General features: G+C 35.7%; 1 protein-coding gene across 1 annotated transcript in view; it reads left to right on the forward strand.

Moving 5' to 3' along the window:
* Window positions 1–24,866, forward strand: part of CNTNAP2 (contactin associated protein 2) — a 1,093,089-nt gene that overhangs the window by 304,245 nt on the left and 763,978 nt on the right. Inside the window, exon 2 of the mRNA XM_009093851.4 lies at window positions 12,236–12,346. Within this exon, the coding sequence (XP_009092099.2) occupies window positions 12,236–12,346 (111 nt within the window). The remainder of the gene's footprint in view (window positions 1–12,235; window positions 12,347–24,866) is intronic.

Consider the following 24,866-nt stretch of genomic DNA (forward strand, 5'->3'; position numbering starts at 1 on the left):
TTTTTTTTTGGAGGATGCTTAGTTACCAAAGACAGGTGAATTTTGCCTGGAGTGATGCAAAGACTGGATGTGGGAAAAGTGCTACACCATCCTTCCACCCTTACTTTTCAATCTTTTCTAGTATGGCAGAAACATTAAGATCTGAATTACCAACACTGATCAGTACAGGCAGCCCCTGTCCCTTGACTTGAACTGTGTAGTCTGGGTGGAAAGTTTATTTTCAGTTAAATTGTCCTTTGGAAATGTTCATATTGTTTGTTTTTTTTTGTACAGGGCAATACATATGCATTTTTGCCTTTTTGGGGGAGGAGGCTGGAAAGAAGCAAAATTCTTTTAACCACAAGGTTCTTTATGTAATTTAGGAATCTGTTTTGTTGTACATTTCCTGTGGTGTTCTTAGGACAGAGAAGCTTAAGACAGAATCCTTTTCTTTCAGTGCTTCAAGAAAGGAGCCAGAAAATTTAAAATGAGTGTGGATCTAAAAAAATATTGAGGTCTTCTGTATCTCTTGTATTTGCATCTCATTGTTTTATTTATGACTTGCTCAGGTATTCTGGGAAATATCAGTAGATGTTGTTGTGCCTTTCTGATTGAATATCACCCCATTGCCCAAAAAAACCCAGAAACCACTATACAATGATGGATTATTATCTATTCCTCTCTTCTGCCCCTTTCAAGTCAAATGCTCAAAATTTTTCATGAATGCCAGAACTATTACTAGTTTTGATTCCCTAAAAAATGAAAGGAAAAGTACAAAATAGGAAGCAGATCACATAGTAACTTGTTTTGTAAAATTGTACCTACAACTGCATCCCACATGTCGTTTACTAATGATATCTTCTGAAAAAATCTGAGCTACTCTAAAATTTGGATATGTATTTTCCTGATAAGTTCCATGGCTTATGCACTTGAATCTCACTTAAAGTTGTTTGAATTCTGCATCTGATTTTGATATCACATCCTATGCTCCTATTAAGGAATTATAACAGTTGACCCCGGCTTTTTTTAAATTGGAATTTAATTCCTTTTGAATAAGAACATAGAAAAACCTGAAAGACCCCAAATCTGTATCTCTTCCCACTAACTTTAAAACCATCATAGACCCTTACCACCCCCTCCAAGATTTTGCTGTCTCCCATGAATATTGATCATTTTCTGGAATTAAAAACTGGGTCACATCTCAAAACTAGAGACTGCACTTTTGACTGATAGTTCTCACTTTAGCTGTCCTATGTTAGAAAAGAATTGACTTATCACTCATACAGATTTTTTAAATGTTTGCAATTTTCTTCTGCTGGCATTAAGTCACTTAGTTTAAACATTGACTTTAATCTCAAGTTTTACTCCTTCTAGAAAATCATGAATGCAAGCAGACAGGAGAGGAGTTTGCTTGTGATGCTAGTTGCCCTGACCTGTGTCAGAAACAGGAATCCTATAAATAGTTTACATCTGGGAATCAAACATTCTCATTTATCCAACTTGTTAGTCAATCAAAAGAAAAATGTTCTATTCAGCTTCAGATATACAAATTCAGGCAAATCTTCATATCTTTGTTTCTTAATGGTGGGATATTTTTTTTTTAGTCTCTAGGGAAATAAATAGTAATTCTACATTTAATTATTAAATGCTAGGTGCTTTCAAACCTCAGGGAATATGGTAAAACACATCCACAATATGTGTGCTATGAAGCTGCTGTCCTGAACTGATTTGTACCTTGTGCTGTTGCCTATGTGCTTAAGGATGCTGAGCACATTGAAATGAACTTGCAGATTTTCTTTACCAGCATATGAAAACACTTGTTAGCCTACTCAGATTTACATAGCTCTTTTCTTCAAGGTATTAGTGTAAGAAATTTGGGCCTCTCGTGTCAAAATTCACAGCCATGTTCTCTAATTGGTTTGAGTTTCCCAGTATGTATAACAAGCCTCAGAGAATGCTGTGTCTCACAGGCTGCCTGTACTGCAGCTTGCTCTTTTTAGTCTATAATACAGAGAGTTCAGAAATCTAAACTATGGTCACATTTTTCTATTATCAAATTGTCCTCAATTTTTTTTTTGTTGATGTTCTTACTTTCCTAGCCACAGTTGTAGCCAGGATTTTGGGCCTAAAAAAACCCATAAAAGATATCAGTATGGTTTGGAAGCTTATCTCCAGGTTTTGTGAAATCACATCATGACCAACATGATTTAAGCATATGCCATATATAACATATGCATTGCATTAATGCAAGAGTAAGGAAAAAGATCAAAAGTATTTCTTCTGCAAAATGCCTTTTCAGAACGCTTTGGTGAAATCAATGTATTATGACAATTTAATTTCTTTGCTCACTTAATACTTCTTCAGAAATGTGGGGAAGAGCACTTTTTAACAAAAGAGTTTGCAAAATGCCATCGGAGTTAAACCTCCTATGCACCAGTGACAGGAATTGAGAAAACAGATATTTTAATCTTAGTTGGAGGTGAAAATCTTCCCAGAAGAGGCAGGAAACAAAAGTTAGACCTTTTTTGCCTTTTGCACAGAGGAAAAGAATAATCTCTCAGTATAATACGGTTGTATTCATATATCACACAACTTTTGGCTTTTTCTTCTCTCATCACTTCGAACATCAGACAACTGATAAACAGTGGACTAATAGCTTCTGCTATAAATATGACATATCTGTTTTCTCTAGAGGGATATGAAGGTAAACATCAATGGACAAACATGGAATTAATAATCCTTTTGAATAAAACCCGGATTTTTAGCTTAAGTGATGTTTGCTTTTTTGCTGTGAAAATTTAGAGGCTGCTTTTTGCATAACCTGCTAATTTCTATTTTGTTCCTCATCTAACCAAATCAGAATGTGCTTTGCATGCTTAATGGTATTAAAAATTTTGTCTGCCTGGTAGGAGCAGAGTTTGCTCCCTAGTCATTATAGGGAAAGTGTAGTTTTCTGGTACGGCCTTCAGACAGGAATCTGCACCTTTTGCTCTAAGTTAACTTTTTCACAAGACTTTTGGTAAGCCTCTTAACCAATATGTGGGTGGGTAGATAGCCTCATTACAGAATATAAGGTATTTTTAACATATTTTTTGGAAATTAATTTGTATACATTGTATACACTAAAACATCTATTTTTCTGCACCTATGATACATTGGTTTGAGAATTAATGTTTGGCTTTCTGTGGGAGTGCTTTTATTGTTGAAGTGTCCAGCAATTTTAAAGTCACTGTTTGCTTTGATCTTGCTTGAATTAGATAAAGCCTAGAATAACATCTCTGAATTCAGAACAGTTATGTTAATAAAGAGCTTCTAAAAGTAAAGAGACCATTATAATAAGTAGGACTTTGAGGAAAAAAAGCACATATTTTGTTTTTTCTAGAGATAAAAGCTTAATTTTTAGAGACAGAAACTTGCTAAAGTAGTGATGAAAAGTAAAGCTGTTTGAAAAAACAATATAAGAAAATTAGCTGTTACCCACTAGTGTCTTATCTCTAAGTTTCATTTGTTTGAAAAACAAACAAATCAAATAAGGAAAAAAAAACCAAACTCAAAAATAAACCAAACCCCCAAAAACAAACAACTCCCCCCAAAAAACCCAAAAAAACAAACCAATTTTCCACCCTCACCTATAAATAAAAGACACTAGTTGATGTAAGTCGACTGAGGAGGAACATAGGTGAAATGTTTAATTAAAGTATTCTAATTTAACTGAGACTTAATGAAATAAATTGTGAAAATTCTATTATTTTTTTTCTTGATCTTTTTCATCATGGTGGGTCCTTCCACTGGCTTCTCTAAAACTTCACCTGATCTGCCTCCAGGTTTTTTCATAGTTAACTCAGGTCTCAGTCTGTGAAAAATCACTTGAACCTGTAAAGGCACCTTGGCTGGAGCTTTGTTTGCTGTAAAAATCCTTCAAAATGCTCAGGTATTTTCAGTAGTGAAAAGGTGAAGAACGGCATTAGCATGCCAGAAGGTTAATAACTGAAGAGGCACCTTGGGTTTGCGTACCCAACCTGAGGGTTGGGTATGCAAAAACACGGAAATATTCATGAGTTTTACTTTGCATAGAGTTGATACTCTACTATTGCTTATGCACTAAAGACAATTTAATTTAATGACAGCCCAAGCATACACCCAGGCTGACTGACTTTTTGTTATTCCAGGTGCCATTGACCTTAGTAGTGGAGATTTTTTTAAATGAGCAAAAAAGATGCAGGTTTCTCAGCCAACTTTGAGTTTCACAGAGTGCAAAACAGTTTACAAATGTGTTCATAAAAGACAAAAGGGTGGGAACACTTGATGAATTCTCAATGGACTGCAGACTTCAAAATAGGCCAGAGGCAATCCAGATGTGCTGTTGCTTTAGAGTGAGGTAAAAACCTCCACCGTCCACTCTCTTTCAAAAACAACAAAAAAAAACCTAAACAAAACAACCCCAAATCAAATCACAACCTGCAGCCAGAATCAACTGCCTAAGCAGTCTTACTGTAGGTAAGAAAGAACATACTTTTCTAAATTAATTTAAAAATTAATTTTATTAATGATAAAATAATGCATACATTTATCTTTCATGTGGCTTGTTCTCTCTGAATGTAAAATACTAAATTAAATAGGCATTTTGGTAAGTGGAGAATTTAAAATTATACTTTTCTGAAAAATTGAATTTGGCAAATTTTTGATACAGTTTTCTATTTTTCCTTTGTGAGAAGTTGAAATTTTTATGAGTTTTTAATTTCAGGATACTGCTTTGTATACATTTATACTTAAAATGTTTCCATCCTGAATAATTTAATTAAACAATAAATCCTTATATCTCTGGGTAAGTCCTAAGTCACAGTAATTAATGATGTTAGCTTTAACCCTTTTCTTATTTTCAATGGTTAAAGACAGAAGCTTAGAGAGCACTATGGTTTTTGTTGTATACATAAACTATGTGTTGATGACAGCAATGCATCCAGAAATAACTCATCATAGTCATACAGTACATTGCACATTGATACAATTCTTATGACATTTCATTTCCAATATTTCCCAGGGATATTTAAAAATGTTTATTAAAAATTCCTCAAACCAAGAAAGTTTTGTTACTTATTAACAGCCTGGGCCTTATGATGGAATAGGGTACTAGTTTGTAGTAATCAAAATTTGTATGCATACTATGACCTTTCAGATTGATAAGTCATTGACTACTCTAAAAACTGGCCAATAGGTATCAGAAATGAAGTTCATGTAAAAAGATCTTTTGGAATGCACTTGTAGAAATGGCCCTGGTGATGTATCTGGTATTTCCCAGAGATGAATTCCTGATTCAGAACCAGAACAAAGAAGCAGGTCTCACTACCTGTCCACTGCTCTGAGCCAAGTAAGTGCCATAAAAAAACAAGCATTACCTGAGACTTGTTCCTTTCCTTACAGAGCCCTAAAGAAAGGCTTGATATAAACCTCAAGATGTGTAACCTTAATGCTTAACCTTAATGCTTTGTGTGAAGACCACCAAATTAATGTAACTAATGACTTTACCTTGGAGGGGGAAAAAGAGCTGCTACATTTTCCTCCTTTCAAGCAACAGCTAACCTTTTGAGCTACAATGGATTACCCTATTGGTGGTATGCAACTTGAGGTGGAATATAAAACATCCCAGGCAATCAATATGAGTTGCTCTAATCTTTTAAGTTACAGCTGAGCTTGAGCAATACTTGCAGAAAAGCTTCAGTGACACTTGGGCTCATTTGCTCTTGAAGTTGAATGTGAATTAGACTCCCTAACAGTCAATCAAGGGTGTTCTGTGAAATGTCAGCCATGTGGAGAATCTGCCAGCTTCTGCAATATGGAAAATAGTGGGACAGAAGAGGGTAAAAAATTGAGCTTCTACTCTAGCAGCCATCATCCCGATTTACTATCTATATGAAGAGGCCCAAGAAACCTGGGAAGGAGTAAAGTTAGCTTGTTATCTCAAGAAAGGAAAATAAAGTAGCAGTATGTGGTGGGTTTTCTTTAAACTGCATTCCAAGCCAAAAAACCACAATAAAACATGCAAAAGGCAGGAAGATTTTGTTTGAACAACCCCAAACGTATCAAAGGCTTGTACCTTTGGCAAATACACCTGACAGGCAAGTATTTGCTTTCCCCATAAGAGAAGGTTGTCTTTGATAAACTCTTCACTGATTTCTTTCTGACTTAAGTACTTGAGAGCATGAGGTATACCCTACTTGGCTTTTTTCAGCCATTACCTGCATTCCTGTCTCACATGATCTGAAGTTTGGATAGAGGTGTATCATACTGGGCAGCAGGGTTGTGACACAGGGCAAAGGTTGAAATTAAACTTGTGACAGCCTGTGCTCAATAACACCAGCTTTTAAATTTGGTTTTTAAAGGGGCTGCCATTGATGATGAGATGCTTAGAAGTACCTCCTGCTTTTTGGCTTGCATCACTTTAAAAGTTCATTTGAAACAGTGCATAAAATATTCTAGCAGCTTGTGCTTATCTGTTCCTACTCTTTGGGGAGACACAGGCTTGTGAATTAAACTTGGTATATTCTAGCATTCATTTTGGATTACAAAACCTACCTGTGCTATATGGAAAGTGAGGTTGTCTCAGCATAATAATACACTGAAATCCAAACCAGCTGCATTAATATTCCTGTTGGTTGTCACTGGAGGTATGCCAGTTCCCATATGTACTTACCCACGTTTCAGAGTGCCCTTGCAATCTCATGACTGCTTTTCAGAAGTGCTTGGTGGCTTATTCTTCCTCCTCAGCACACTACAGTGAAATTATGTATTCAAATTGGAGGAGAAAAATGTGTTTGGGCTGACTAGCATTTAGCACACAGTACAAATTAAACCCAGATGATATGATTCTCTCCCTTGCTCCCTAACATTTATCTTGGAATTCATATTTAAAGCAGGAGTCTTTTGAGTTACAAGTAAAGATTGAAATTGTTTATAACCATTTTTTCTCCCTAAACTTGACAGGCATTCTTGTATAATTAATGAGTTGGATGTACTGCTAATAGTTCAGATTTTGTGGTTTGTATTATAAATTTTTGGTTTGTCTATTGTAAATGAAAGCTGATTAGGACTTTTAGTTAGGGAGTCAGGGCTTTGGATATTTCATGGATATGATATTTTTCAGTGCTGATACAGATTTAGTCATCTCTTTCATCTTCTGCTAGTGATTTATTATGGTTATTTTTAATTCAGAACGCAATATTGTCATAAAGTCATTTGCCTTTTTGAATCTAAATTGTTCAGCTTTTGAGTTATTCTTTTCTGACATACACATATGGAGCTTTTTTTTGGAAAGTGTTTATTGGTGGCATGTTCATGTCTTAGATCTATCCTTCAGCAAAATTTTTGTCCTAGATTATAATTTGATAGGAAATATTGACTGAAGATTTTAAAACAGGAGGGGTGAATAGTGGATTTGGTATTTATTTAAAGGTATGTTCCTCAGTGCACCCTGGACCATATAATGTAAAAGCCTTTCTTATACAAAAGCATACTTAGTAAGTCACTTATTTCTTATGAGTTATGGTTATCAGTATCCAAATATTTTTCATTTTTAGAACCACAGTACACATCACAGCTGTCTTTTTACTTTGCTGACAGATTCTTTGCAAGGGCTTCTAGGAGACCCTCTGATGCAGCTTCAGATTATTCATATAAACTACCTGTAACTATAAATGTATATTGCTCCCATTTCTTAGTATTTTCAGACAGTTTGTATGCATTCCAACCTACTGATAGATACAAATGTCAAGAAGACACAAATGAACTGCAGATAGTTTTTTTTTTTTTCCTTCATCTACTCAAACTACTTTGATAAGATATGTCAGCAACTTTACAGGTGACCTGTTTATTGATCAGGAAGCTTTTGAACAGACTTCTGTGAAGTGAAGCATCAAGGTATTTTACTCTGCTTTGCCCATCAAAAATCATTGAAGTGACTGCCATAGTGAGGATAAACTTTAATAACTTATGGGGTTGATAAGACAGTTTGTTTGTGCATGGTTTGCTTTGTGCTGCAGTCAACAGCTGCCTCTTCAAATAATGTGGCCCCTATGTCTCAAATAGTTTATAGACTTGTAAGTGGGAATTAAAGCAATTACAGGCGAAATAGGAGATGGGCCTTTTTCAGTTTATCCAGCATGATGGGTAGGATATGAAAATAAGCTATGAATAGACTGTAAAACAGGAAAGAATGAGCAGATATATTTTCTTTGTTTTGTTGAGTGTGAACACCAGAAATATGAGAGGCTACAGTTTTTAGGACAAGAGATCCATCTCATCTGCTATCTGGTTTCCAATAGCCAGGTTCCTGAGAAAACATGTAAGAAAGAGCAAGTGCACAGCACACTTTTGCTTCAATGATCTTTAGGTCTTGAGGAATTTGAAGACTGGGGATTGCAGATGTTTCTCATTTGTGTTTAATGACATTATGTGGCCTTTGTTCCATTGAGCTAATTATTGTAATCTTAAGAAGACTTGTTTTTGATGGCCATATACTTGTTATTTCCTTCTGAATAGGGAAGTCAGGGTAGCAAATGTCATCATTCCTATGACAAAGTTATTGGTTCTCTTGATCCAAACAGAATAGAGTGGGGTGGAAGTGTCTCTTTGCTTCAGAAAGTTAACATTTAAATGGACCTGAGCTGCCTTAGCCCTTCATGTATCACTGAGATAAATGGTGTGGAGGAGAGTTTATTCCTTTGCTGCTGCGATGCTGGCAGGAGAGCGTGCTCTGTAGTTGATTAACAGGGCACAGTGCATTGACTTATATGGGGAAGGCTATTATATCTCAGGAACAGGAAGGTGTATGTGATTCTGCTAAGTTAAAAAATGGAATTCTGAAGGAAGTAACTAAAGCTGCTGGAAGAACAAAAGGTTCCCAGGGTTTTGGGTTTTTTCTCCTCTTAAATCTCTGGTAAAACAGTATTTCATATTCTGGTGGAAGTTTAAATAGTGCAGTATATCTAGTGAACCTTTCATACAGGGCTAGAAATATTAGTTTATGTAAGCAGTCTTTTAACTTTTATTCTATTGAACCTAAAGTTGTGAGTTAGTGATGAGATGTAATAACTTTTAAAAGTCTATTAATCTGAAATATAGTCCTTCCCTGTAATTTATACACATTTATAGTGAATTTCCCATATTTTAAATTCTAAATGAGCAGGCAGATTTGGAGGTTTGGTTTTATTAGAACAATGAGAAAGTGAGATTTTTTTTTTCTTTTTACTTGGTATGTCAAAATAAACATAGGAGAGGATTACAGTTCTAAAGAGCAATGAAGGCAAATGATATTAACTCAGGGTTTTTTCCCAACCCCCACCACAGTATTGATGATTACAATAAAATTAAGAAATCAGAAGTCTCAGATTAAATACTTCAGAAGCACACATACATCACATGAAGCATATTTATGACTGTCTGTAAAAATTGTGACACAGTGGCAAACAGAGGGATGCCTCCCCAATTTTTTTTACTAAGTCAAGCTTCTCTGTCTTATTCTAATTCAAGAGTATGAGTTAGTGAAACAGAGATAAGACAGACCTTTGATGATTTAGAATCTAGCATTAATTCAAAATAAATTTCCCATATTTCCTTTTGTGCATCTTCAGTAGTAGCACAAATATAACAGCTGTCAAATTAAAAGGAGGGGATTTTCTCAATAGCTACTGGAACCAGTAAAAGATCTGAAGTTCTGATGAGCTTCTATTGTTGGGAGAGGCTTTTTCATCTGTCATGTTTTTTCTGAGCCCAATGTCAAAAATCTATGTTTATTTCTGTTGCAGAAATGAAGAGTTTGCTCACAGTTTTAAAATAACTTTTAAAATGTTTGTTTACATTTTAAGATAGATCTTTTAACTCACAAATTTTTAGACTATAGTAAGCAGTAGCCTCCCATTATATTAGTAATAAATCAAATTGCATGAGTTGAACACAATTTTTGTAACTATATGTTTACCATTCCAACAGTTTTCCTGGAAGATGCAGGTTTTTCTTCTCACCCCAGTTTGAAGCTATGGGTGGCAGAAAATTGTATAAACAATTTACTTTGCAAAATATATTTAAAAACCCTCAGGAAACAGAACAAAGGTACATGTTCAGTCTTAGCTTTCATTACTGATGAGAATCTGTTTTGTTTTTTTTTTCCCTTAAGGGTAAATATCATGTAATATAAGCAAATGGAAATGATATAAAAGGATTGTGTTATGTATTTTGAAAAACTTCTGATTGTGTGTTTTTCTACTTTTAAATGTTTCATTCCATTTTTACCTAGACAACAGGATTAATGGCAAATGCCTTCAAGTCTCTAGCTAGGTAGCACAGAAAAAAAAGTGGCAGCACAAGTAGTTTTCAAGCTGACAAGCTATCATGATCTATAGAAAATAATAGATTAAGAAATGCTTGGGAAAAAACTTTGTCAAGTAGTTCTGTATTTATATGATTATGGCACTTAGGACAAAAATTGGCAATTATGGCAATCTGCTGCTCCCTTCTGTTCTTAGCTCTAACCTTGTACCACTTTGACTGAAATAAAAGCAGCCTGGCAGGCAGGATCTGAAAGCACAAGTGTGTGCAGAGGTGTGTGCAGCCCTGGTGTGCTGCTGCAGGGGAGGGGTGTGAGGAGCACCTGGCTGCAGGCTTCTGACCAAATGTGCTGCTCTGCTGCAGCCAGAGCAGAGGGAGAAGGAAATTGATCTTTCTGCTTTGTGGTATAAACAGTAATGTTTCAAACCATTTATCTTCCCTTGTCAAAATTCCATCATTAAATACTGTAGTAGTGAACTTCAAAGTCATTGGAATTATCCTTTAATTCAGTTCAAAGCAGCTGCCCTTTACTCTTGCTTGTGCTTGTACGGGTATTTTTTTTTCCCTTAATATTTGTTAACTCAGACATTTGTAAAGGACATTTATTTTCTTTTTTAAATGTCAAAATACTGATTCCTGAATGAATGTTTTTTGTATTTCTGTACTTCAGTTTCTATTTCTGTGAAAGCAATTTTATTTTTCACTACATGAGACTGTACATTTAGGGAGAATTGCATTATATATTACTTGATGCACTGAGTCCTGTTTTTTTCCCTCCTAAAGTTCTTTAGAAGGTGGGATTAATTTGGTCTCCATGTGTGATTGAGTCTGATCAAACTGCTGGTTTTTAATTGTACCAAAACTAGGTGTTGTGGCTGAGCACTAAATATGCTGCTTATGTACATTTAGACCTACTGTAGACCACCTATGGTGACCTAATGCTTTACAGATACATAAATTGAGGGTATTTCCACTTCCATCACTGTGCTGCAGTGCATGTGTTTAAAAAGATTAGTTAGGTTTACTGGGGTAGGCTAAGGCTTTTTTTTGTTTTACCTGTGATATAAAGGAGTAATTTAAGCTATATGTTTCTCCCATCTGTTGAAATATCCACAAAAGAACTCACAAAAGGCAGTGCATTAATTATTTGAAAAATCCTAAGCCATTTCTCTTTATTCTAATTTACATAATACAAAAGAAGAAAATTTGATTTACAATTTTTTCTTCATTAGGAAGGCTAAGATACTGATTTTGATGTTTTTTCCATTTTAGATGCTAATACCAAGTTAATCTTCTTTACAGCAGGGTAAAAGGGAAGTGAAGCACTCAAATGAATTATAGAGATTAGCTAGTATAGTTGGTTTTTCTTCAGTGAATCTGTTGTATCTGATAACTCATAAGCATTCATTAATGTTCCCTAATTTATTTTCTTTTTTTTATATCAGATTTATCAACACTTCTATTACAGAAATTAAAATGTGTATTTTATTCACTTCTTGGAAAGCTGTCATAATATTACTTTTCTTTAGCACTAGCATTTTGGGTCACCAAAAACATCCCAGATATATCAGGGTAGGCTTTTTTGTTCAACCACTGTGTACCCAAGGAGGGTGATGGCTCATGGTTAGAAATTACCATTATCTTATTTTCTCAATGGTTGAAATCTTTATTTTCTCATGTCAGTGTGTGTGTTGTGGTTTTTTGTGGGTTTTCTTGTGGTTTTTGAGGAGAGTTTTTGTTTGTTTTGTTGGTTTGTGGTGGTGTTTTTTGGGTTTTTTTTTTGTTGTTGAAAAGCTGTGATGTAGCTACATGAATTCTACATGTACAAAAATAAAAAGAATGTGTTATCACCCAGAGGGAAAATAAAGGGCACACTGTCACTTTATGCTCTTAATTATTCATGTGTATTAAGTGAATCTGTTTTCTTGTGTTTCAGAAAAGTGTGATGAACCTCTGGTCTCAGCATTACCCCATTCCTCCTTCAGCAGCTCATCATCCATGACAAGCAGCTATGTGCCAGGCTATGCCAAGTTAAACAAGCGAGGAGGTAAGGGGCATTCTCAACCTTAATGTCTGGATATTTCAAAAAGTGATGAACTATATTTTTGATGCAAAAATGTGGAATACTATTGCTTACTCCTGTTTGAACAGACTGTTTTTATGAACTGAACTAATTTCTCTTTCATTGTACAGGAGACTAATTTCACTGCAGGGTAAAGGGCACTGCCAGCAATGTGTAGCAGCAAGGGCCACATGCCTGATGTCAATAGACTCATTCAGTACAGCTGCATCATTGACTTCACATGAAAGGGTACCTGCCTGCATTGGGTACCTGCAAGGCCATGGTTGGAGCAAAAATAAACAGCTTTGATGTGACTTGTAGATGCAGCTTGTTCCCACTTCAGTAATGACTGCTGTCATTCAGGCTTTTTTCTATCACCACAGGGACTTAGCTTGCAAAAGCCAATCTGTAATGCAATGAGTGTCTGGAATCCTTCTCTGTTCAGATGTAACAAACCTGTCTCAGACTTAGTGCTTGGAAGAACAGGTGCATAAATCCAATGGCCTACCTGGTTTAATGATACTGAGGCACCATCCCCTGACCACAAAGAGTGCTGGTAGCACTGCCAGCTCTTTCAGTTTCCTGGAGGTCATCATGTAGGAAGGAATCAGCTGGGTCTATTGTCGAGCCAGGAAGCATAATCTGTAAGTGGGGAAGAATATAGGGTAGGTCCAGGCATGGATGTTCCTATGATGTGGCTCAGGTAGAACCTGGAGGCTGAAATGGGACCCCAGGCTCACTGGCAGGGTGGGTGGGTTCTACACTGGATAATGCAGTTATGGCTTATTGGTACTCTCAGAGCCCTGACACTGTTCTTGGTTTACTGGTCTGCAACTTCTCTGCATATTTGTGTTTTACAGCTGTAGAATTCTTGTTCTTTGATGGCTTCATTTCCTTCTTTGGGTTTTTTGTTGTTGGGTTTTTTTTTTTTTTTTTTTTTTTTTGTTGTTTTTTTTTTGTGGGTTTTTTGTGGGTTTTTTTATTTTTTTTTCCTTTTTTCCCCTTTTATTATTTTTTTTCTTTGCTCTCTAAAATCAGCTTTAGTCAGGCCTTGAAGTTACTTTCTTTTAACAATTTGTAATTGACATAATGAGTTACTTATAGTCCTGCTTCCTCTGATGTCAGCCTGTGCCTGTACATTTAACACCTCTGCTGTTATCCCATGGGTGTGGTCCTCTACACTACATTTTTATAGAATACCAGTTTATTCTCTGCAGAATAGGCATGATAGGTACAGAAATATGTCAGAATTCTTGTACTGGCACACCCTAGCCCATGCAATCACACAGCTCAGTTAAATGTAAAACAGACCAGGTTATGTTACTGGCTATTAAAAAATTGCTCTTGCAAGGGAGATAAACAGAAGCCAAAGACTAGCTTAGAGAAAATATGACTGATGAGCTCTAGTGCTACAGGCCTGCAGATCTGATGCATAGCCCATGGCCAGACAGGAGCATTGGCATTTTCTCTGGTTTTAGACCTGCAGACCAGAGGATAACAAGGTTTGTTGCTCCTGAGTGAGAATAGATGGGTTTTTTTTTGCTGGTTGCAGGCTTTTACTTCAGTGCTCCATGTATTTTGGTACATGCCTTTTGCAGTTCTTAGGATTTCTGAGGCAGTGTGTTTGGATGTGTGTTTTGGTAGGCTGTCAGGTCCCTTCAGTTGTGTCTTGAAATATTTATCAGATGAAAGGAGTGATGCTTCAATTCTAAAAGATTGCTCATCATTTAGGTTGAATTCTGTTGTGTGACAATAGCTATATCCATTTCCTGTTCTAAGTTTAAAAAAGGCCAATAGAACACTTTAATAAAACACAACTCAGCATCAGCTTTGCTGGGAGGATCTTCCTTCGGTTTTAGAAGAGTATTTCTCCTTTTAGTTTACAAGACTGCTTATTCTGTTCTAAGTGAAAGGCAGATTGACATTAAGAATTTATCTTTTTCTTTTAATTGTATTTACTTTTCCCTTTCTTACCCCTATAATCACTACAGTGCAGTTTCTTTTAGTGACGTTTCTTTACTGATATGGATCAGTGTTGTCCTTAATCAAACACTGGCTTCATTTCCCCTTGGAAATTTAGTTGCACCTTTTTGTTAAATAGCAGTTTCATCTCTTTGCTATATTATTATCCATCTCTTAGTACCTATGAAGCACAGCACACATACTTTTCAAAACCAAGGCTCTATGTACATGAACAAATATCTTTTTTCTAACCTAGTGGCAGTAAAAATACTGCAGAATTCAGGAGTATGTTTAACCCTGGGACTTGTCTGTCTGTGTTTATGCTTCTGCAAGTGATGGAAAATAGCTCAGTTTTAATACTGAGCTATTTTACAACTTCATGGAATTACAGATATTGCTAATCAAACCAGTAATAACTGAATCCAATTTTTTTCTCTCCAAGGAGTCATTATCAGCTAATAAATTCCCAAATCAAATGTGCTATTTAAACCACACTGTGCTCAAGTCATTAAATGGAAAGAACTCCCCCTCCTCTAGCCAGAGACCCTTTAAATTGTAGAAATACACATTTGAAAATTCTACTCTCCAACCCAATTATTTTTCTTTCCTGTTTTCATGACACTTCACTCCAGACTGGCAAAACACTTTATTTGAATAGATAGTATATTTTATTTCATTGATTAAGGCACTGATTCCCTGAACAGCCACATCATGTTATTAAGGAGGCTGGAGTTGTCACTATAGTTGTTGTGGTTCAGTTTCCTGCTATAAATGTTGCAATTGGAAAGATGCATGCCAAAAAGAATTTAATATTTTCAGCAATTCCTAGGAGGCTTCAAAAGCAGGAACACCCATGAATTCACTCTAACGTTTGATAACACTTCATTCACAAATCCTATAACTAGTGTCTCAGACAAATATAGTTAAGTATTTGTGGAATGGCATTGATCTGGAAACTGCCAGGGTGTATATGTGGGGTGGGTTTCTGTGTCAGTTTGTGAGAATATTTTGCATTTTCCACATCTGTCTACTTAGACCCCTGTAAGCCTTCAGTGACTTATGGGTTAGTATGTACACTTATTTCAAAGGAAATGCAGATGTGATGGACAGAAATTTGATTAGAAATGTCAGTCTCTCCAAATCAATTTACTTGGTGGTTCTTCTTAATTGCTGCTTTTTCCTGTTCTGAACTTTATTTCTTGTTAAACAAGGAGCAGTACCCTGTGTTTTCTTGAGATGGGGGGAGGGGGTAGAAAATTTCATTTTTCATTATAGGAAAAAATGCTGATTGTAGAAACAAATATTTAATCTTTGCTTAAGTTCTGTCAGTGTCTTGCAGATTTGGACCTATACATATTAAATTTCCCATGTTTCCACAATTTCCATGTCAGTGAGTAAGAATCTTTGATTTATATAATCATTGCAACTGTGAATCTTTATTTCCTTTATCACAAAGAGCCAAAAACTTGGGGGAACAATGCAAGTCTGCATTTTATACCAGCTCTCTCATTCAAGCACCCCCAAAGTCTTTCTCATGGGGTCCCCTCCTTCTTCTGCCTTCCTGGGCACTTTTTATCATAGCAGATGATAAAAGCAACCAAAATACTATCATTTTATTATCATGGAAAAAAGAAGAGAAAATGTAAGGAAATTTGTTGCTTTTCTTTGTGAGCAACTATGCTACTACTAGATCTACTACTACTTATCAACAGATTTAACTCAAGAGAATGCCAGATAAAGCAAGTGCTGCTTTTCCCATCAGGCCTGCAAAGACAAGGATGAAGATCCTTTGAAATTCAGCTGTGACAAAACTTCTTCATAGTGAATGTAGGTTTGGCAAAGGTAGTGTGGTGGCTCCTGAATTATGTTAAAGGCTTATAAGCAAAGACTTGTACTTAAAAATTTAAACAGTACTGAATTAGCAGCTGTTCAGACAAAGCTGGATGTAGTCAGTTTCTATAAAATTATCCTTTTGGTAGTAAGATAATGTTTCATTTTAAACAACTAAGTCATAGTGCTCTACTGCATTGTAGTGTTAGCATATTTTTCATTTTAATTTTAAAGTGATCTGCTGTGCTGTTTAGTGCTAGTATCACAAAAGTAATTATTTCTGAAATTTCTTTAACTTATCTGAGGGGAAAAAGAACCGCAGAAGAGGAAAAATGTTCATGGCTTTTTTTTTTTGTGTCTGTCACTATCACTTTTATCTATATATATGTAAACATTGTGAAATATTTCAATGCTATAAAATCCTAAAATTTTTTGCTTTGGGTGGATTTCTTAAGAAAAATAATTTTGAATTTTTTGTCAATTATTAGCTCAGATTCACCATCTGTTTAAACCAAACAATTCCAAGTATAGTAAATGATTCAGTGTACAATTTGGAGAAAATGGGGATGTGTTATCTTTGAAAAAAAAATAATTCTACTTTCTAAAATGCCTGGTACTGGAGTCAACCCAGTTGGCGCATAAATATATGCCATTAAGTCATTGACAGATCAAATTTTAACTGGAATCTAGTTAGTAGACCATCTAAAAAGACTACAGGTCTTTCCATTTTTGTCATACCTCTTCTCCCATAAAAGTCTGAATTACAGCCACCTGATTAGCTAAAGTGGCATTAGAGAAAAGGAGAGCTTTCAAGAAGTTCATTCTACAGCTTTTTGAAATCCATACTCAGTGACTTTTTCACATGTGATGTCCAGGTGAAAAGGTCTAACATCTTATGACCTGCCATCAATAGGATCAACGGACTGCATCACATCATGAGAAGGATTCTTAGCACATGTTTAATGTAATGTATTATCAATCCTCCTTTTTTAATGGTTCCCAATCTATTGGACCCTATACTTCCCACTAGTACATGAATTAATGCTGCCTATCATCCATCTCATACCACTTTAATTCAGGGAAGAAATTCTACATTATTTCAACATAATGTAATGTTATATAATATAATTGGAAGCTGCTTGAAACTAAGTAGAGTCTCAGAACTTCAGAAGTAATCCCAGCAGACAGTGAAAGTATGAAGGTCATAATGAATTTCTGGATATGTGGAAATTATCTTTTGCACTGTGGAATAAAAAAGAGAAAATTTGGTACCCAGGGGTTCTGTTTTAAGTCCAGTATTAGCAGGGAATCAGATGCTACCAATGAAATTGATAACGCAAAATGAAAGGAAGTATCTGTAGAGCAGTTGATGTTCAAAAGCAGTCTTTGTAGCACCATTGTGTGACTTGTATTTGAGTTTTCAGATCACCTTTTAATGAGAGTGGTGACCTTGGCTTGTTACCAGAGTCATTAATGTGACGATAAAACAAGCATCAGAAATTTTAAGTGTTGACATAGGTGTAATTGTGGCAGGTTTTTTTTTTTTTTTCTTTTCTCAATGGAGTCTTAAATTCTGCCTTCTGTATGGAAGATGCAAGAATTTATCTATAATAGGATATGGCTCTTTTGTTCCCCAGATCATTTCCAGTAAGTCAATCAGATCTATGGCAATAATTCTACTAAAATAAATTTTAAAATGCCGGTTAGATCCTTGCCTTTGAAGGATTCTAGGAACACCTAGTCTAGGCTCTTTTTACCTTCACTTTTAAAGTCTCCAGTACTATAATGAATGTCACTACTCCTCTGATTACTTATTACTGTTGTATAATGAAATATGAGAAGGATTTTATGAAGTTTTCCTTTCAACAGAGTGAATGTAGAAGGGGCAGTTAGCATCAGCCTGGATTGTGTGAGAAGTCTGGGCTTGTACCTTCACAAGACATGGCAGGAGTTTAGGTTGGGTATGAATCTTAAGTAAGAGGGTGCTCCCTCTGAGCTAACATTGGTCCAAATGAACAGTTAGCATGCACACTGTAGATCAACACTTGAAATACTGCAATCTCCTTGTGTTGACAACAACAACTTTAAGATGTCTAAGAATACCTATACACAACAGAACTCACTGTATTTTGACTAAAATCCTCTTAGGAAAAAGTTAGGGAGTTGCCAGTGGTTTGGAAGTTTTCACTATCCCAGTTAGAGCATTTATTGTCTTTTGTCAGTAGACAAGATCCTGAGAGTAACGAACAGAGTAGCATAAGACAACTGGTAAAATCATGAGTAGTATTTTCCACTTGGCTTTTTTATGTCTGTAAGAGAGCTCTTGCTGAGCTAAATCACTAAAATATGGTTGCCTTTTAAAAAGTAAATTAAGTACTTTAGAGCACTTTCTCTTTCTGTAAATATGTGCTTTAGAGCAACACAAGTTTTATAGTCCACTTCAGTATGTTTGCTAAAACCATCTCATAAACAGTGTAGATCAAGCTAGGTTTTTGGAAGTCAGGACAAATTGATAGCCCTTATTTATTAAATAATTTCTTATCCATTTAAAAATATGGGAAGTTACTTATGGTTGAAAAAGATAAGCTTCTATCAGTTCACTTATAAATAGACCCCAAAAAGCATTTATGTCTGTGCCATAGCATTATTTGTGTTGCACACAATATAAACAATATTTCTGGAATGCTTTAGAGAGAATACAAGCAACCAATGTTTTTTATTGGGAGAGTTCTCTGTGTGGTTTGAGGGTTTTAGGTTTTGGTTTTGTGTTTTTAATTTTTTTAAAATTCATTTCAAGACAAAACTCCTTTAGGAGGACTGTTACCTGTGAGAGTAAATGAAAACCTTTTCATTTTATTAGTAACATGTCCTTTTGGTATTACTCATAATAAATTTTTTGTGTAGCATTAATTTCCATCTCTGGGTTTGTGTGCATTTTTTTTTCTTTTAAAATCGATAAAGAATTTGTGTTCAGCTTATTTTTTGCATCTAAAAAAGATATAAAATTTTCTCTGTTTTTATCTGCTTCACATCCTACCATATAATCAGTTTTGTTTATTCTTCACCTTCAAACTGAATAGTTATGCAACCCACTTTGATTTTTAATGTAACCCACAACCCACCTCATCTCCACAAGCACTTATATTCCCCTTTGGAAGGCTACTGTGATTTCCACTTGGTTGATGTCAGAAGTTGTTTTCTGTGCTTTACCAATCTGGCCTAATGAAATATTTTTCATAAAGAACTATTAGATGTAGAAGGAGTTCTTAAAAATAACAAATAAAAATATTTGCACTAGCTTATTCCTCTGAAAAAGCATTAAAACATTCATTACAAGAGGATAGTGGATTTTGTGAAGGTGCAGGAAAAAAAAAGTATCAAAAAGAGGAAAGAAAAGTGTCAGTGTATATCCAGGACAGATTTATGCATTGAAAAAATTAGTTTAGAAAGGAAAGACATCACCCTTTTCATTCCAAACCCAATCCAAGAAACAAAGTCTGTAGAGAGTGAAGCTCAAGTAATTGCATTAAAAAAGGCATCATTAGCTTATGTTAATTTACCATAGCCTGATGAATACAGAAAGCATGACCGTTTTTTCCAGTTCATAACTAATTTGTTAATTAAAGTGTTCAGAATACCTAATTGGCTTATTTCATACATGTGTAGATGGAGAGGAGAAAAAAAATCAAACCACTGTGCTCTCCAACTTTATAAATTTTTTCTTACAGCAATCATTTGCAGAGGCAGCAGTTCCAAGCCCAGCTTAGAGACATAAGGCAAATGGGCAGCTTTCACAGGGAACAGGGATGGGGACAGCAGATCACCCTGGCTTTACTGAGCAGCTACTTTTTTCAGAAAAAATCAGCTTATTTCATTAATTGTTTCTGATGCTAATGGGCAGCTGGGTTTGGCAGAAAGGTGGCTGTGCTGGTGGCAGAGAGGGGGCAACCTTACAGAGAGCCAGACTGAATCCAAATGTACAAATACACTTTTTCCATGTCCTTAGGGTACCAGTGCTTCTCTGGCTGTTTATCCCCAGAGTAGCCAAATTCTGAGCTTTCAACTGCTTTGAGGGTTTAATTTGACAGTTTCTCAAACAGCGTTGGTACATTAAGTAAATACTTAAGAAATCTCTTTTGGTGTTCTTACTGGCTTTATCTTGAAAATGCAGAGCTGATGAGCTCTCCTGCTCTGCTCAGAATACTGCCAGGGTTGAAGCCAAGCTGGAAATTAAATCTGAAAAAGAGGTTTTGGGGAGACCCTAGAGCAACCTTCCAGTACCTGAAGGGAGCCTACAAGAAAGGCAGAGAGGGACTTTTTGCAAGAGTACAGAATGACAGACCAGAGGGGAAATGTCTCTAAACTGAAAGAAAGGATGTTTATATTGCATATTAAGGAAAAATTACTTACTGTGAAGGTGGTGAGGGAATGGAACAGAATAGGAATGGTTGCCCAGAGAAGTTGCAAATGCCCCATCCCTGGAAGTGTGTAAGACTAGGTTGGATAGAGCACTGAGCAGTGAAAGGTGTCCCTGAACTTGACAGGAAGCTTGGGAACTCTATGATCTTTAAGACCCCTTCCAATCCAAACTATTCTATGATTCTATATAGAATTAAATTTATGACCTAATAAAAATGGAGATTTGTCTGAAAATTGCATGATAATGGCATATTAGAGTTCAGGTAGATGCCCCTTGAAACCAGTACCTCACAAGGAATTTGTCTACACCAGAGCTGGCACACAGAACAAGCAAGGTGGAAAACTTCATGTTCCTCAGACACTGGGGCTGCTTTGCTTGCACAGAGCAGTGGGAACATGCAGGATTAAAAAACCCCAAAAACTCAATATAGGAAAACTTGGCCAATCTCTTTGACAGGTGAGGTATTCTTAAAAGCAGCAGAGACTGAGAGTTTAGATATCCTAGACTTGGTTTTATCTACAGATGCTTCATGTATGAAGAGCTGTGTAAGTGCAGAGCTCTGGAATTGAGGCAAAGATGTGTAGTGAGTGTACAGAAGATGCGCTGTCAGCTTTTCCCAAGGTCAGTGTCTCCTGCCAGATGCTATGAGTGTTTCATCCTCTCCTGCACACAGAACACAGGTTTTCCTTACACAGATGGGTGTAGTGCAACTGATAGATTGCTGCTCTGAGCATTTGAGCCAGAGTATTGCCTTTCCCAAATAAGTCATAAACAAGCATAAATGCTGGTAGAAATGGGAGCTATTTGGCTACCATTATAACCTCCCACTGCAGTTATATGCTGAAAGAAAGAAAAGGAATAATGTGATAAAATGAGGCTATTTGTTGCAGGGTGGTAGAGTGCAGCTCTTATTCATGTTTCAGCTTTCACAATGAGATTATTCACAAGAAAATCTGAGCTACACAGTTAGAGACAGAACATTAATACTTGTTTTTCTGTATGTAAGTTACTACATAAGTCACAAAAAATATCTCTGGATCTGGAAGAGTCTGGCTTGGCATCCAGTCTAATGTCACAGTTTCTCTTTGCTTTCTCTAGCTTATATTTGTGTCATCATAACTAAACCATTTCTTAATTACACCAACATTCAGTTGATGCAATTGTAGTGTTTTAGACACCTGACAATCACAAAATCAACCTGGCTGCAAAAGTCCTTTGATGTCATCGAGTCCAACCTATGACCCAACACTACCTTGTCAACTAGAGCATGGTACTAAGTGCCACATCCAGCTTTAAACACCATATAGACATAGATATAGTTATAGATGAAATAAAGTTATACTTTCTCTGTTCTCTGCATGAAGATTTGTTGTTCTGGAGTTCAGCTAAGGACCAAGCAATCCTTAGAAAAAAATGTTAATAGCGATTTATCCCTTTCCTCCTGCTATCTGCACTGGCTTTTGTCTTCTAAAATAATCCATTTTTGGCTCTGGTATACAGCTCACACAGGAAAATATTGTTTTACATTGAACATCTTTGGGAGTTTTTCAACCAGCTAGGAAACAAATGAATATCAATAAGGAATTAATTTCTTTCAGAGCCCTAAACTTTTCTGACTGCTTCTAGGACAAATTTTTATTTCTTTTAGGACAGACTTATGTTCATTATTATCAAATTTGTTTGAATGGTCAGTTTTCCAAGTGACTCAGTGTGAGATAAATTGTCTCTGCTGTGAATCATGGGTCTGTATAATGTGATAAGCAATGGGGAAAAAGAATTAAAAGCTAGCTTGCTTGAAATCTGCTTTTTGAAAAGTTGTCTTTTAGATGTCTTTGCTTTTCAGTATTGACTACCATCAAATTTAGCATTCCTGCTGGGCTTTTAGAAAACCAGCTCCCAGTGAGCTAATTTTGCTTCAGTTAAGAAAGTTGTCAGAAATTATTTGATTTTTGTAAGGATCAAAGGGTCCTCTGGTATTTAAAAATAGGCACTTGATCATGTCTATAATTACATAATATTTATAGATCAGGAATAAGTTATCCTATAGTTATCCCTGTCTTCCTTGTTTTTGCTAGTATAGACTGGATGATATTAGGATGACTCAGTTTTGAAGGAATAATCAGGTGACATTGAGGAATGTCGTAAAAAGATAAGTAAACAAGATTTTACTTAGTGAAACAGGACAGTGTGCTTTGGCTGTTAGAAACTGGACTTTTCCTTTAAAAAACAAGCCAAAATGTTTAATCCATACATTGGGAGATGGTATTTGAGCTATTTTGCTTTCTTCAATATCAAGAAATTTTCTGTTTTCTATGGTAGAGAAAAAAATCCCCAACAAAAGCCAGTGCTGGAATATTTGATTTGCTGACTGTCGAAGCTGGTCAGCAACATCCCATAACACATTTTGAATATATTGAGGTTATTGTTTCTTATACATATTAGTTTTCAGGTCAGATTTTTTTTTTTTTCAAGGAGAGGGAGATATTCTTTCTTTAATAATTGTGATTAACTAGTTTCGAAATTGGGCTAAAGTGGTGCTTGGCTATCAAGAAGAAAAAGTTGAATGCTAAGTTTAAAAAATATAAGGTTTTGAGAGATCAGAGAAGATGTTAATTACGAGTCTAATTATTATGAGTAACCTCTACAATTTGCTTTAATAAACTTCTAGTTTCTAGGCAAAACCAAATTCTGTATATTATGCATGGAATATGTGATGTGAAGTACAGTGGTGATGATGCTTTAGCTTTTTCCTTATCTTGAAGCAGTAAATATTGTGTAATTCAGCCAAGGCAGTAACCAACACATTGACCAGCAATAGCTGTTCAGTGAGCCATGTCCAAAAGCATCTGGAAAGAAGTTGCATACCTGGAGATCAAAGCAGAGACACCAAAAACTGGGTAGCAATTGGCAAAAATAATTTTTAAACATTTCAGTTCTCAGGTTTCCTCTAGGTTTTAATTAAGGAATTGTGTTGAGCCATTCCAGGGAGTGTTTTTTCTGCAGTTGGAGCAGAGGCTGGAGCACCTTGCTTATAAATAGGTGGTAATGGGCACCCTTTGAGAAAGAGCTGCTAGTTTGCCAGCTCACTGGGTGTGATATGGCAATTCCTGTGCTCTTATCTTGTTCCCTTTCAGCTAGTCCCTCCATGAGGCTGGAGTCACAATGACAGGGTTTGCTGGGAAATCTACAGGCTTATCCAATTTTATGGATGATTGCAACACTTTCAGCCTCTCAGACTCATCTACAAAGGCAAGGAAGTTTAAAAGAACGGGGGAAGTTGATGGCAAATAAGAAAAAGGCAGGAGAGACCTCAAAATATAAATTGATTTAACCTATTGGCATAGATCCAGAGTTTATTAAAAAATAAGAATTGGGATTATGAAGTAAAAAGTACAAACAAATTCCTAAGATAGCAGAGATAAAAAAAATGACTTAAAATAATTATTTGATTTGACGAGAGCATTGAGTGTTATCAGAATCATTAAGCCATAACATTTCTAGTCACCTGAAAAGAGCTTTCCCCTTTTCTTTCCATCTTCTATTCCCTGAAAAGATAAGTTTTTCCTCATTTTATGGCCTTTGTCAATGACAAGCTTTTCTTTTTCTTGTTTAGAAGGTTGCCACATTTTTTAACTAGTGCATAACAACAAAAATAGATTGTCTCCATAGTCTAACATGCCTCATGAAACACAGCTGAAAACTTAGCTATAAAAGTGCTTACAACTATTTCAGAGACTTACCATATATCAAATTACAGGCAAGTAAATTGAAGGTTGTAATCATGGCTTTTATCTTGCAAATTTGCCCTGAGAACTTTAAAGAGGTCTAAATATTACAGCTAAGGAACAGGATGCTGTTGACCAGAGTAATAAAAAGCATTGTGAGATTTCAGCCTTCTGTCAGGGTCCTAGAATGAATATACAGAAATTAATTTAATTATGTACTTTATTATCTATAACGGTTTAAAATGGCCTGGTTTATTTACAAAATTTTCAATTAATTATGGGCATTATTTTTTCATAACACTGGGAGCTCATTGTTAGTATTTTTCAGAAAGCCTTTGCCCAGCAGAGGTGGTATTCTGCTTTCTCCTTGTGTATCAGAAAAATGCTGTTAAATCAATCTTCTAATACAGAAATCCACAAAACCCATAATGGTGTCCTAAAAGATGCTGAGAGCATAATTTAAAATATAATGGTTATACTAGAAATATAATAGAGGCTGCTTTTACAGATGATTTTAAACTATCAACAGTACCAGCCAAAGAAAATATTTTTGAATGCATTGAATGTG

This window comes from Serinus canaria, chromosome 2 (genome assembly GCF_022539315.1).
Source record: "Serinus canaria isolate serCan28SL12 chromosome 2, serCan2020, whole genome shotgun sequence".
In the NCBI taxonomy this organism is placed as follows: Eukaryota; Metazoa; Chordata; class Aves; order Passeriformes; family Fringillidae; genus Serinus; species Serinus canaria.